The sequence below is a fragment of the Aethalodelphis obliquidens genome, unplaced genomic scaffold (assembly GCF_003676395.1).
Source record: "Aethalodelphis obliquidens isolate GAN/ISIS:26980383/991018 unplaced genomic scaffold, ASM367639v1 scaffold51, whole genome shotgun sequence".
Classification (NCBI taxonomy): Eukaryota; Metazoa; Chordata; class Mammalia; order Artiodactyla; family Delphinidae; genus Aethalodelphis; species Aethalodelphis obliquidens.
This window is the reverse complement of record NW_020837995.1, coordinates 2992211-3007254: the sequence shown is the minus strand read 5'-3', so window position 1 is coordinate 3007254 and position 15044 is coordinate 2992211. Positions and strand designations below refer to the sequence as shown.

General features: G+C 35.5%; 1 protein-coding gene across 4 annotated transcripts in view; it reads left to right on the top strand.

Moving 5' to 3' along the window:
- AQR (aquarius intron-binding spliceosomal factor) overlaps positions 1–15044 on the top strand; it is a 103141-nt gene that overhangs the window by 78847 nt on the left and 9250 nt on the right. For all 4 annotated transcript variants that reach the window (XM_027083807.1, XM_027083806.1, XM_027083808.1 and 1 more), the window contains 6 exons: positions 731–868; positions 5238–5309; positions 6661–6848; positions 7551–7722; positions 9807–9977; positions 12771–12856. In XM_027083807.1, coding sequence (XP_026939608.1) covers positions 731–868; positions 5238–5309; positions 6661–6848; positions 7551–7722; positions 9807–9977; positions 12771–12856 — 827 coding nt within the window. The remainder of the gene's footprint in view (positions 1–730; positions 869–5237; positions 5310–6660; positions 6849–7550; positions 7723–9806; positions 9978–12770; positions 12857–15044) is intronic.

Here is a 15044-nt window from a genome sequence, read left to right as displayed (position 1 = left end):
CTTCTGCCATGGTCAGGGCTGAGACTGGTCCTTGGAGTTTTAATTTCCCAGCCTCTCATGTCAGCTGACTTTTGTCTGGGTTTAGCCAATGAGAAATGTGGCAAAAATAGAATAAAGAGAGAAGCCAGGATATTTCTGCACCAGCTCTCTCGGCCTGAGGTTTCGTCTCTTCCATGGCTCCAGTTTCTGCTGGCCTGGCCCACCGCAGTTCCAGCTTATTCTGGTACCCCAGTTTCTGGGCTCTGATAGCACCTCCTCCTCATTATCCTTCCTAGCCTAGGAATGGTCATAATTTCCTGCTGTTGCCAGTCTCTGGCTTACTTCGCCATTCCCTGGTTGGCTTTTCTGCTCCTCCATCACCTGTATAACGAGCTCCCTGCAATAAATTCCCTTTGTTATGAATGCTTGAAGTAGTTTCTGTTTTCCTGGAGAGACCTTGAGTAATATAGACACAATGGTGATGGATATTTTATTCAGTATTTTTGTTGATACTGTAAATATTTTATCTTATACCAAAAAAAAACAGTCCAAATTGTAGCTTGACTGTCAGTTATTATTTGAACTCAATTAGTACCTTATTAATTATGGACAGAATTACGATTCTTTAGGCTTAGTTTATGAGATATTTATATTAATTTCTCATATTGTCTCATAAACTGGATTGTATGAATATATGCATGAGCTGTTTATTTTCCTAAAATAATATCTCATTGTTCCCCCACTTCCATAGGAGTTTAGAGCCTCCGAACTGCTTCGAAGTGGACTAGACAGATCTAAATACCTTTTGGTGAAAGAAGCCAAAATCATTGCTATGACCTGTACTCATGCGGCCTTAAAACGACATGATTTAGTCAAGTTAGGCTTCAAGGTAAAGACTTATATTTTAGTTCCTTAATTCATCTATGCAGCTGTTAGTTCTCTTCCCTTCCCCTCCCCTCCCCTCCCCTGCCCCTCCCCCTCCCCTCCCCTCCTCTCCCCTCCCTTCCCCTCCCCTTCCCTTCCCTTCCCTTCCCTAGGCCATTTCCCTTGGACATCTGCTTCTCACTGAAGTTTGCATTTATAATTACTTTAAAATGTCTCTTTTAAAAGTGACGATAACCTCCCATGTTTATATGATTTGTAAACGCTAAATCTGATTTTTCTAAATTTAGTTATCAGACATATGTCCTTTAAGTAACATTATAACCACATGATTGTCTAACTTCTAATACTTGTTAAGGTACATTAATTTATTTTCACTATGTTAAAAAAAATCTCCAAACAGAAGGAAAAGCTTTATACAAATAATATTTGACAACGTTTTTCACCTATTAGAAATATGTACACTTGTTTACCTTTTAAGCACACATACACTCCCAGTTATTTGTTCATTCAGTAAATAAAAAGCCATCTATGTGAGGATGTGTAATACAGTTACTTATACTGTCAAAGGAGATATTTAAATGACCTCATCTTAAGATAAGGACTGGAGAGCTAAAGGGCAAGACAGCCTGTTACTCAGTTGAAATGGAATGTAATAATTGAGCAGTAAATTTGAATTTGCAGACACTTTGTGACTTTGCTATTGATACTGACTAAACTCTGATTTTAATGCACATGATTTAACTTGCCTCAACTGTTTCATCTGTCATTAGTTATAGTGTTTGTGTACTGGTTTGAATTTAAAGTTAGCAAAAGCATTTGTTGTTGATGAAAATAACTGACAATTTTTAAATGTTATGAGCTCACTGGAAGATAGGTGCTAAATAAATTCAAGGTGATAGAATTATTGTTATCTTGGATGAAAGTTTCCTCAGTTGCAAGGTAGGACAAATATGATAATTTATTAAAAGGTAGTGTGAACTTACCTAGTGGTGTGAACTTACCTTTTTCAAATTTTCACCTAAATATTTTTTTCTTGGGGCTGACACATAAAATATACTTTGGATTGATATTAAATTATATCAGTTTAATAATACAGGGAAATGATGCAGTCTAAATAGAGCATTTTATGCTTTCATGGAGCTTGTTCACATGCATATTTTACAAAACATTACTTGTAGCTTATCACATTTCCATTGATCATTTTCTTACATTGTGTTATATACATCTAAAGATAGTTAACATGAGTGCTGATAGTATCCCTTACATCTTTTATATTTTTAATTTTGAAGTTTTATTTTTATCAAACTAACACATGCATCTGATGTAAGAGCTTAAAAACTTCGTAGCTCTACTTAACGTTAAAAAAAGGCAGTCCCCTACTCCCCTGTTACTCTCTAATTAATCTTTCAACTCTTCTAGTATTTCCTTTGTCCTTTCATTTATATCAATAAAGAATGTTAAATTTCCATTAGGCATATGTTTTGATTCTGTGCTGTCCCCAAGGAGACATGCAAGCACATTTGTGTACTCTTTTCCTTCCTTAAAACACCCAGTATAGTTGTGTCATAATTTTGCTTTGTGATTAAAATCTCCTTTTCAATAGAATCTATAGATATGTTTTTTTTTTAATTAGAAATAATTTTTTAATTTTCAAAGCAGAGCCACAGTAAATTCCCATAAAACCTATTCATTAATCATCCAAGTTTAAGCAAAGACAGCTTCTCAGTAAATATTCTAGGGTGTTAGTTACTTATGAAATGTATCTGGTGCAGACAATTTTTATTATTTTATTTTATTTTTTATAGATATGTTTTTATAAGTTAAATCACATTAGATTTGCAGAATTATTTCTCAGGAAAGAGGCTCTTTTTTTTTTTTTAACATCTTTATTGGCGTATAATTGCTTTACAATGGTGTGTTAGTTTCTGCTTTATAACAAAGTGAATCAGTTATACATATACATATGTTCCCATATCTCTCCCCTCTTGCGTCTCCCTCCCTCCCACCCTCCCTATCCCACCCCTCCAGGTGGTCACAAAGCACCGAGCCGATATCCCTGTGCCATGTGGCTGCTTCCCACTAGCTATCTACCTTACGTTTGTTAGTGTGTACATGTCCATGACTCTCTCTCGCCCTGTCACAGCTCACCCTTCCCCCTCCGCATATCCTCAAGTCCGTTCTCCAGTAGGTCTGTGTCTTTATTCCTGTCTTACCGCTGGGTTCTTCATGACATTTTTTTTTCTTCTTAAATTCCATATATATGTGTTAGCATACGGTATTTGTCTTTTTCTTTCTGACTTACTTCACTCTGTATGACAGACTCTAGGTCTATCCACCTCATTACAAATAGCTCAATTTCGTTTCTTTTTATGGCTGAGTAATATTCTATAGTATATATGTGCCACATCTTCTTTATCCATTCATCCGATGATGGGCACTTAGGTTGTTTCCATCTCCGGGCTATTGTAAATAGAGCTGCAATGAACATTTTGGTACATGACTCTTCTTGGATTTTGGTTTTCTCAGGGTATATGCCCAGTAGTGGGATTGCTGGGTAGGAAAGAGGCTCTTTAAGCTGTCGTCTTTGAGCTGTTCCCACTCTGTTTTCCATATTGTGTCTATCACCTTCAGAGTCCACGTGGGAACTTCTGAGAAAACATGGCTTTTTGAACCTCTCCCTTCTCCTAGGTTCCTACCAGGATGACCTAATTAATCATTGTAATAGGGAAATTTAGCATTAGATAGAGCTAGAGAAGACACCCATCCACATGCCTAAAACTTTCAGGTAGTTTCGATAGAAACAGTGCAGAACTGAACCTTAACTTTATCATGTACAGTGGAAATCCAGCTCAGCTACCAGTTTTGAACAAATATAAGCATATTTTGGTAAAATGAGTAGCACAGAAATTAGAGGATATATGAACACAGTTAGTTTAAAAGAGTTAATTAAGTATTAAGAGCAAATATGCTCCCCCTACCTTCCACTTCCTTAGAAAACAAAATAAGGGGAGAAAATTTTGAAAATAGAAAATAAAGGAACTCTAATTGTTCTAGGTGAAAGTCTCAAAGAAAGTATTTTACCGATAAAACAAGGAATAGGATATCTTACTATCATAAGTAGCAATCAGAATTAGAAGTGGAAGGGATAAGATAAAACCTGTTGAGAATAAATCTAGAAGAAAATTGGGCACATCGAAGAGCAGGTACATGAAAGAAAGAATGAAATTTCCTTAGGTTGGAGAAAGACTTGACTTTTCATTATTTTACAAATGTGCAGTGCCTAACATTCCTGGAAACTGGGCTAGAGGGAAGATTCAGGCATCAAACAAGTACATGAATATACAGATAGAATTATAAATTGTGATGTGCCGTGAGACAAAGGAACAGAGTACTGTGAAACCCGTTTTAGATTGAAAAGTCAGAGAAGGCCTGGATAAAGTGGGTTTTAAGCCGATACTTTAAAAATGAGAAAGAGCCAAGCAGACAAAAAGTGAAGAGAAAATAGCATGTTCAGAGGGCCTGAGGCATGAGTGGTTTTACCATTTCTGAGAAAATGAAATAGGTCAATGTAGTTGAAGCTTAGTGAGTAAGGAGGAAGGTGACATGTAAAGTATGAGAGGAAGGCAGGGGCCAGCTTGAATACAGGCCCTAGTTAACACATCTCTTACAGTCCACATTAAGGGTCTTTTTTTCCTAGGAAAGATGGAAACCAATGAAGGGTTAGAAACCAGGTGACGTGATGTGATGACTTGTTATATGAGTGGTTTAGAGGAGGCAAGACAGGAAGGAGAGGGACTAGTAAAGAGATTGCTGGCAGTAGTCAGAGTAGCAGCTTGGATTAGAGTGGTGGTGGTAGTAGAAATGTAGGAAAACAAATAGATTCTAGAGGGAGTTTTGAAGGTAAAATTGACATGCTTTGGTGATGGATTGAATGCTGGGGTAGGGAACAAAAGGAGATTGTTGAGTGCCAAGTAGGATTCATAAGGGAAAAAAATTACTGCAAAATACTACCTAGGATAAGAGTACCAATGGAAATGACCTCATATATGATCATAGGTTGATTCTTGCTTATATAGAACTTCAAAACTGAACTGAAAATAACTAAATTGATAATCTCAATCCAAGAAATGATAAACGAGGCTTCCTTAATGTAGAGTTGTATGTTTAGGGCACTTCCTTAAAGTTAAAGACTTGAATTGGAGAAGCGGTAGCATAATGGTAAAGAAGATCATGAACTTCCTGTTTGAATAATCTGTTGTTATTTTGATCTGAATTATTTGAGGGGTTTGGGGATGCTTATTACGGTCATGGTGGTAGCTGTTTGGCTTTCAAGCTCTCTTTTTGACAAGATTTCTTTTTTCTCCCTTTCTCAGTATGACAACATTTTAATGGAAGAGGCTGCTCAGATTCTGGAGATAGAAACTTTTATACCTCTTCTTCTACAGGTAAGATACTGAGATTGAGACAAAGAAAGTAGAGTTTTGGGCTTCCCTGGTGGCACAGTGGTTAAGAATCCACCTGCCAATGCAGGGGACACGGGTTCGAACCCTGGTCCGGGAAGATCCCACATGCCACAGAGCAACTAAGCCCGTGTGGCACAACTACTGAAGCCTGTGCGCCTAGACCCCGTGCTCTGCAACAAGAGAAGCCACCGCAATGAGAAGCCCGCACACCACAATGAAGAGTAGCCCCTGGTTGCTGCAACTGCAACTGCAGCTAGAGAAAGCCCGCATGCAGCAACGAAGACCCAACACAGCCAAAAATAAATTTATTTTTTAAAAAGTAGAGTTTTAAGAATTCTGGGGGGTAGCATCAGAAAACTACCCAGTTTGGGGGTGCTAATTGCTATGATTATGTGTTCTCCTTAACTTCATTATGTTTGGTATTCTATTTTAATCTGTTCGCTGGTTATTGAGTAGTTTGTATTGTTTGGGAGCACTATTTAAAAATTCATAGTTTATCTCTAAGTTTTAAAAAGACTTAGTAATTTTAATCAAGAAAATTACATTGTTAGGCAGTTTGGAGGGATGATGAGCTTCTTTTTCATTTCTTTTATTTAGAGTTGTTTCTGGAATTGTTTTTGATCCCTGGGTACATGGCTTTTCTTTATTTTGTGCCTGAATTTTTTTAGATAAATGATGTTTAAGAATGTTTTCTTATTTTACAGTAGTCTTTACTATGGAGCATAAAAAACAAAATGTGGAATTCCTAATTGAAGAATAGAGGCTACTCTAATTTATAGATAAATTGAGTTCCGAAAATTGTTTTATAAAGCCAAGTTATTTGGGACTTGTATTTTATCAGAATATGTTACAAGGAACAAGGAGACAGAGTAGGAAACTGAAGTATTAGTGTAGGAAATTAAAGAAGGTATAATTTCTACTGCCTTGGGGGGTTCACAAACTGGCTCTTGGCGTAATTGTGATACAAGGTATTTACTTTGACATCTTTCCATTTCCCGGCTTGGGCATCTGTTTCTTTCTGTGCACCCTTTGCCTAATTATGACCTAAGTCTCCCAGACCTCTTTGGGTTACCCTGCATATTAAAGTACAGTGATTCCATGCTTGCCTCTCAATCCCTCCATCCTCCCTCACACACTGTCAGCCAAGAGCAGTGGTACCCATACAAGTCGCTCTGTAAATTTGCCAGATTCTTTTCTGTGGAACTGGGGAAGAGCAAGAATTAATAAGCTGTTAAAGCCATCTTGTGAATAGCAAGAATCTTGTGCAATAAATTGGAGATCAACAGGGTAATATATTAGAATATTTTGCCATTTCCTCACTTTTTATTTCTAGAATCCTCAGGATGGTTTTAGCCGACTAAAACGTTGGATTATGATTGGTGATCATCACCAGTTACCTCCAGTCATTAAGAACATGGCCTTTCAGAAGTATTCAAACATGGAGCAATCTCTCTTCACTCGCTTTGTCAGAGTTGGAGTTCCTACTGTGGACCTTGATGCCCAAGGGAGAGCCAGAGCAAGGTAAAGGAGACAGGGCAATGGGGGCCAGGGAGGGTGGATGGTAGGGATATTATTTCTATTTAAGGACATCATTTCGATGATGCAAGTATTCAATAACATCTTCTGTATAGACTCTTATCCGTTATCCAGGAACTTGCCTGGATACAAATCTACAAATTGGAAAGTACCTTTATTACCTTCAGCATGGGGTGTGAATTGACCAAATTATATCCTTCATTTTATTCATTGAGATTAATTTAAGTGACTTCTCAGCTAAGAGCTTCTTTTCACTGTCACCTCCCTTTTTTTCATGCCCCCAAAAGATATACGATTAATACCATTTTGAAATCTAAAGCTAGAGGTGAACGAGAGGAGAACACACTAATTCTTAGTTCATGAAATGTACAGGTCCCCTCTCATAGTTACCTCAAAAATTTTTTCACTGTGCAGACTCTTCCCTGATGTTTTTACTTAAGGAATAAAGGTAGCATTTACCTCAGAGAACGTAATGGAGCTATCATTTCTTGTAATATCATCAATCTTCTGATTTGGTTACTTACAGGGAGACAAAGGTTGCAAAAGCATTATTGTTAAAAAGAGCACAATGTGGATAATATGAAAATTAACAGGAAGAGCCCATCCCTTAGAAACCCCCTTATATATATTAAAAGGGGATTTACAGTGCTAATATTTCCTGTTTTGGGGGGGATTTGTCTTTGAAAGCTTGTGCAACCTCTACAACTGGCGATACAAGAATCTAGGAAACCTACCCCATGTGCAGCTCTTGCCGGAGTTTAGTACAGCAAATGCTGGCTTGCTTTATGACTTCCAGCTCATTAATGTTGAAGATTTTCAGGGAGTTGGAGAATCTGAGCCTAATCCTTACTTTTATCAGGTAAGAAAAAATAGGAAACTTTTAAGTTTATTTTGCATTTTCCTGGCTGAATTACTACCTAAATCAGTATTACTGAACCACTTGGACAAACCATTAAATAAAGCAAAGTTAGATCTCCACCTCACACACAACACACAATTTTCCATTTCAGATGGATTAAAGATATATACACCAAAGAAAAGAAACTTATATAAACATACTAAAAAAGAAGAAAATAATGATGAATATGTAATGTTGGGGTAAGAAAGGTCCTTTTTAAGCTCATTACCAAAATCATAAAGAAAAATATTGCTTGATTGAGAGCAGAATTTATTTTCAGCCTTTAAAAAACAATGGGTTGGTGGGAGGGAGGGAGACACAAGGGGGAAGAGATATGGGAACATATGTATATGTATAACTGATTCACTTTGTTATAAAGCAGAAACTAACACACCATTGTAAAGCAATTATACCCCAATAAAGATGTTAAAAAAAAAAAAAAAAAACAATGGGTTGAAGTCTGGATGTGTATAGAACTCTTTAAAATCACTTATAAAAGAATCAACCCCCCAACAGAAAAATGCAATAAGGACTAGAATATGCAATTCACAGAAGAAGATATAGATTTGTAGCAAGTATAAATCACTGGAATATATTTTCACCTCTGTTGGGTTCGGTTTGGGAAACTATATTCATGCAATGCTCGTAGGAAAGTAATTTGGTGAACATATTGTTAGTATGTATTAAAAGCAATACTCTCACTTATAGGAATTTATCCTTTAAAAAATGGACAAATTTGCAAAGACTTATATGCTAAAATGTTCATCACATCTTTTTTTTATTGCAAATTATTTTTGAAAGGAGAAACAACCTTAATTACACTTTTACCTATTCCATATAATACTGAATAGCCACTAAGGGTGACATTATAACTTGGTTTACTGACAGGGAGAATTTTTATGCTATATTAATGAAAAAATCAGCTTGCAAAGTGTATCTATAGTATCCCGTTTTGCTTTTTAAAAAGCAAAACATACATATAGAAATATGTACAGATAATCTCTACAAAAAGATCTGGCAGCATATGCACCAAAAGATTTGTTCTTTTATCTATATTAGCTGATGCTTAGATAAATGTAGTTTGTTATCAATATAGAAAATGGAAAGATTTACACAGTCATGTGGCTCCTGTCTTCCAAAGAACGAGAAAATTTAGATGAAGAGTTAACTGAAGCTGTGTGTCACCAGAATACAAATGATTTTTCTGAAGGTCTTCCTGTAATTTTCCTGTTGCCTTTACATGAAATCCAGCTTCTTGTCTTTTTTGATTTTCATGTTATGCTTATGTTCTCATTTTACTTTCTTCTCTCATCTGTTACTTTCAATTTAGTCTCTGTTGAACTGTACTAAGCAGCCTTGTGTATGCTTTCTCACTCTCAAGTAGTGTATTTAAGTCTTGGTCTTAAACTCCTTCCCATCCATCTTTACCTAGACCCTCTAAGGTCACAGCAGGCCAGAATGATCAATTTGAGGCCACATCCTCTTCCCATCTGAAGTGGTCTGGTAGAGGTGGCAACCATTAGTAAGAGAACGAACATAATACACACACAAAAAAACTAAGAAGTATGAAGGAAAAAGGAAAAACATTGTGTCAAAATTGAGAGCCAACTACGGTACTGCTGGATGTGTATGTTAGACTGGATTTTCTGCTGGCTTCTAAGATAGTTACCTTGCTTCTTTATGTTAATATTTCTTTCCATAACTATAGTTGCAGTACACTGTAACAGGATATTATTGATCTGTATTGTGATTGTTGTGGTCCCAGAAATATTAAGCCTTTAAGTTGGTGACTTTTATTTTATGATTGTTCCATGTATTGCAAGTATATTGCAAATGTTAAAGGGAAGTAATTACCACATACTCTATTTTTATTTATCGTTGTTAGTTTAGGGTAAGTTATTGCTCAGTTTTATGAGAGGTATTCACTTGTCCAAGATATTAACTGTTCACTTCTTGAGGTGTGATAAATGAACAAATTGTGCTAGTTAACTGTTTTTTCTATAAAGGGAAATAAATACACAATCTGATTAATGTTTTCATTACAGAACCTTGGAGAGGCAGAATACGTAGTGGCACTTTTTATGTACATGTGCTTACTTGGTTACCCTGCTGACAAGATTAGCATTCTAACAACATATAATGGACAAAAACATCTTATTCGTGACATCATCAATAGACGATGCGGGAGCAATCCATTGATTGGAAGACCAAATAAGGTAGTTTTACAAGTATAATATGTTCTCTTATTCATGTTGTTGGCAAGATGGAAAGATTTATATTTATTATGAGTTATTTATGTTGTTCTACCTTGTCTCTTTGCTATCTCCTTTTAAAATATGTGAGAAAATGAAATAATAGGAACTCTATAAATCATTCTCTGGCAATTCTGACAGTGTTATTAGTTTGCTGTGAACATCTGTCTCAACTATCACATTGAAGATTTTTGTTGACAGTAGTCAGAAATAAATGCTTCTGAAACTTTTTGTCGGTAAAATGATGTCTAATGAAATTATTTATGTCCTTTATAGTAGAAATAGGAATTGTAGCATTTTTTAATTTTGTTTGTCTTACAGAAGTATAATTTGTACTGCTTCTTATTGTGTGTGTGTTTAGGGGGGTGTTTTTTCTTGAGGCTAAAGGAAAATCATAAAGTACATTCAGACCTTAGGATTTTTTTTATACTTCTTTATGTGATATGATGGAGTAATTGCAAATAAAAATGAAGATGCTTGATTTTGTCAATTAGAAAGAATAACAAACATAAATATAGTATTAGTAATGATGCAATTAGGACTTTGGCTGTGAACATAGCTATATAAAAGCTCTTTCACCTTTTCTTGGAAATCATCCACAAGTAAGAGAAAAATGGGAGGAAGAAAAAACAAATTCCATTTTTAGTGAGAGGACATGTGACTAAGATCAAGAAGAAAAAATGGGAAGAGAATTTAGTGTCTTGAAAGTGCCAGCAAAAGCACACTTTCTGAAAGTGGTGGCGTACTTTGAAGTATAAGAGCCACATCCCTATTATTCAGCAACGGATATGGGTGTTGGGGTGAGCAGAAGCCTTCCTGGTTCCACGCTGATTCAAAGAAGACTACAGATGAGCTATATTTGAAAAAAATACACCGTCTCTATAGAAACAGTGAAAAAGAGAACCATCTGTTGTTAGAATCACTGAGCCTTTAGAAGAAAGTTCTGCTCACCCTAACCTAACCTTGTGCATAGCTAATCTGAGAAACCTGCCTAATCAGTGGTAAAATAGAGGAGAAAAGGAAACTAGCACAAGCTCAATTTATAAATGAGGGAAAGAGCATCCGAACAAACTAATTGACAAGATAACATTCTCCAGAAAACATGTTGGCCTAGAATAGATGAAAATTTTGAATGCATATTTGGGTATGAATTTTAAGATACTTAATGAAGTATGCATTTCTGTGAGGGAAGGCTACAAAACAGAGAAATTGAAGAACCCAGGAAGAGATGAAATGTGAACTGGCAGAAAATAAAACAAAATCAAAGAAATGGAGACAAAATTAAAAGGAATGGGGAGGAACAGGCACTGTAGAACACTCCATAAGGGATATAGAGAGTGAAAATGAGAAACTAATAACTTTGAAATATAGGAAGTTTAGAAATAGAAGAACCTCAGTGTCTGAGTCCTTTTATTTATGAGTAATAGAAAAACTTAAACAATAAGGAAAGTTACTCTCTCTCATAACAAGAAGATGAAAGTAGTGTGGCTCCAGGTTAGGTTACAGTGTGACTCAATGATGTCATGAAAGACCAAGGTTCATTTCATCTTTCTGCTCTGCTGTCCTCAATCTGTGAGCCCAGTTCTCAGACAAGCTCTCCACATGGTCAGGATGACAACAGAATTTCCAGGTATAATATCCACACATAAGAGCAAAGGACTATATCCAGAATATATGAACTCCTATAAAAGTCATTGTAAAATATAGACAACCCAATACAGAATTGGCAAATGAATTGGACAGCATACAAATGGACAATAAGCACATGAAAAAATGCTTACCATCACTAGTTGTCAGGGAAAATGCAATTAAAACTACAGTGATGCACCACTACACATCCAACAGAATGGCTAAAATTATAAAGATTGACAGTATACCACGTGTTGGCAAGGATGTGGAGCAACTAGAACTCTGGAACTGGAACAGTGCTAGTGAATGTGTGTACAGCAGCTTTGGAAAACAGTTTGACAGTTTCTTATAAACACCCACACAGTCCAGCAATTTTACCCCCAGATATTTATCCAAGAGCAATAAAAATGTATTTATACAAAAGTATTTGGACACGAATATTCATTGCAGCTTTATTCAAAATAGCCCTAAACTAGAAACAACCCAAATTCCGTGAACAAAGGAATGAATAAACAAATTGTAGTGTATTCGTTCAGTGGAATACTATTCACCAGTAAAAAGGTATGAACTTCTAATTTATGATTCCATTTTTATGGAATTCTAGAACTGGCAACAAAATAATCTATAGTGACAGAAAGCTGATCAGTGGTTGCCTGGGGCTGGGGGATACAGATTTGATGACAAAAGGGACTGAGGTAATGGAAGTTGTGATTGTGGTGGTGGTTATTTGGGAGTATATATTGTCAAAATTTATCAAATTGTACATTTAAAATGTTGCTTATCAGGTATATAATTAGCTGAACCCCAGTCCCTGCTTTCATGGAGCTGAGTAGTCTAGTAGGGGGAAGATTGTTAATTCCACAAATATAATAGTTACTTAGGTATCTGCAGAGTTCAAGATGAGTGCTATAAGTGTGAATAACATAGGGACATAGCCGAATCTGGTTACCATGGTTTATTTCATAGTGTTCATTAACTTGTTCTTTCAATTCCAAGTACATAGTCATGTTCTTTTAGGATTGATTATTTTAAGGATAAGATTTTTATTTCTAGCACTTTATTTAAATGATCTCTCTAGAGTTTTTGCTTTTGAAAATATACCATATTCCCCCTTTGTTTTGGTCTCAGGTGACAACCGTTGACAGATTTCAAGGTCAACAGAATGATTATATTCTTCTTTCTCTAGTACGAACCAGGGCAGTGGGCCATCTGAGGTATGTAAGGAAACATTTTCATAATAGTGTTGAACTTTACTGTATGCTTTAATTTTGAGCTTCTCTGGCTAAGTAGTTTTAAATTTTATGTTGAAATTTAATCAATTAACTTTTGGTGCTTTTTGTTGGACTGTAGCAGTATCATATTCTTTGTATAGTTAATCATTGCCATTGCTTCTGAATTTTTTGAATCTTAAATGTTTTAGTAATTTTAACTTTTTTACTCTTCAGGAACAGTCAGAGATAGCATTTAATCATAATATATATGTATGTATGTATGTATGTATCTCCTATGTCTGTTTGAAACTTAATGTCAGAAATTAAAGGAGGTAAAGTGGTAAAAAGTCTAAGAGTAAACTTTGCATTGCACAGGATTTCTCACTTTTCCCTACACAGTCTTTTAGCTTCAGTGTTAGGATAAAGGAACCATTTGTTCTCCCATGATTAAGAATTGTCAAAACGAACAGTAATATATTTTTATCATTTATTGTGATGTATTTATGTGCTGGGGATTTATGGGAATAATATCTCCTTGTTACAAAGCAGCCATTTAGTTTTATATAAACGTTCATCTCATATGACTTACTAGCAAAACTATAAGGAGAGTTCATTTTATTATTCTATTTGATGAATATAAAAAGAAAATTCTGCAAGCTCTCATAATGTTGTCATTAAGTCAAGATCTATTTGGTGCTTAACCCAGAGTGATCAGGTTCCATTAGACCGATAACTTTTACGTAAGAGTAAACAAAGATGTAATGTTTCAAGAAATTGTTTCAATACTGTAGCATTCTAAAATACAGTGTGTTTTTACTTAAGTGTCAAACATGTTTTGGAGACTAACTTTTCTAAAAAGCGGTTTCATTTCCACATTGAAATTTATAGCTGCTGCTGCATAGGGTATCATTATGATTTACATAATTAAAATCTCTTCCCCAAACTCACAGTATGAATACGTGAATACTGCTTCCTCCCCTTCCCTTTTTCTTACTCTGTAGTGCTTTTTTTTGTCTTTTTCACATTCCCATGACTTTATTTCTATGCTGTTTTTTACCTGACTTCTGGAAACTTAAAAAAAAATAAAGAGAAAGATGATAATAAAATGCTTATAAATGAAGGCTTAAAAAAGAACCTGATCTCATTGTTGTCTTACATATCTAAATTTTCTTTATCCAGATAAATTAGTCTTCTTTGTATTTGCCAAACTCCCCTTTTGAAAGTCTACCTTCTTCTTCGGGGGCTGCTGGTGGTGGTGGTAGTGTTATTAAATCATAGAGGGGAAAAAGTCAATTGACCTATGATTTACAATTCAACTATCCAGATAGGTTAGGTATCTTAGCTAGAATTTTATCAAACTCCTTATAGAAGTTTTTGGTTTGTAGATACAATCTTTCATATCTTTCTTTTTCTAGGAAGTAGTAAAATATTTTGTTTTTCAAGTCTCAAGAGACCAAGGAAACCTACTTTCTTCCATATTTCTCTTTTTACTAATAGCTTTATTGGGATATAATTCACATACCATACCATTCACCTATTTTAAGTGTACAGTTCAATGATTTTTAGTATATTCATAGTTATGCAGCTATCTTCACGATTTTAGAACATTTTTATCACCCTATACCTGTCAGCAGTTACTCCCCTCCCCTCTCCCCTAAGCCCTTGGCAACCACTATTCTACTATATGTCTATAGATTTGCCTATTCTGGACGCTTCATATAAATGAAATCACTTAGCATAATGTGTTCAAGATTCATCCATGTTGTAGCATATGTCAGTACTTCATTACTTTTAATTGCTAAATAATATTTCATTATTTGTTGTGTGAATTTTTTACTTTTTATTTATCCATTCATCAGTTGGTGGACACTTGGGTTGTTTCTACTTTTTGGCTATTAGGACTAATGCTGTTGTGAGCATTCATGTACAAGTTTTGTGTGGAAGTATGTTTTCCTTTCTCTTGGGTGTAGACCTTGGAGTGGAATTGCTGGGTCATATAGTAACTCTGTGTTTAACCCTTTAAGAAACTGCTAAGCCATTTTCCCAAGTGCCTGCCTTTCTTCTTTTACCCACATCTTTTTTTCATCCAGGATAGACTAATCAGGTGATTGTTTAGGAGCCAGGCTACTGAGCGTCAGTTCCAGAGACCTGTTTTAGGACACTGTGGAGCTGTTTAGAAGCTAGAGTAGTG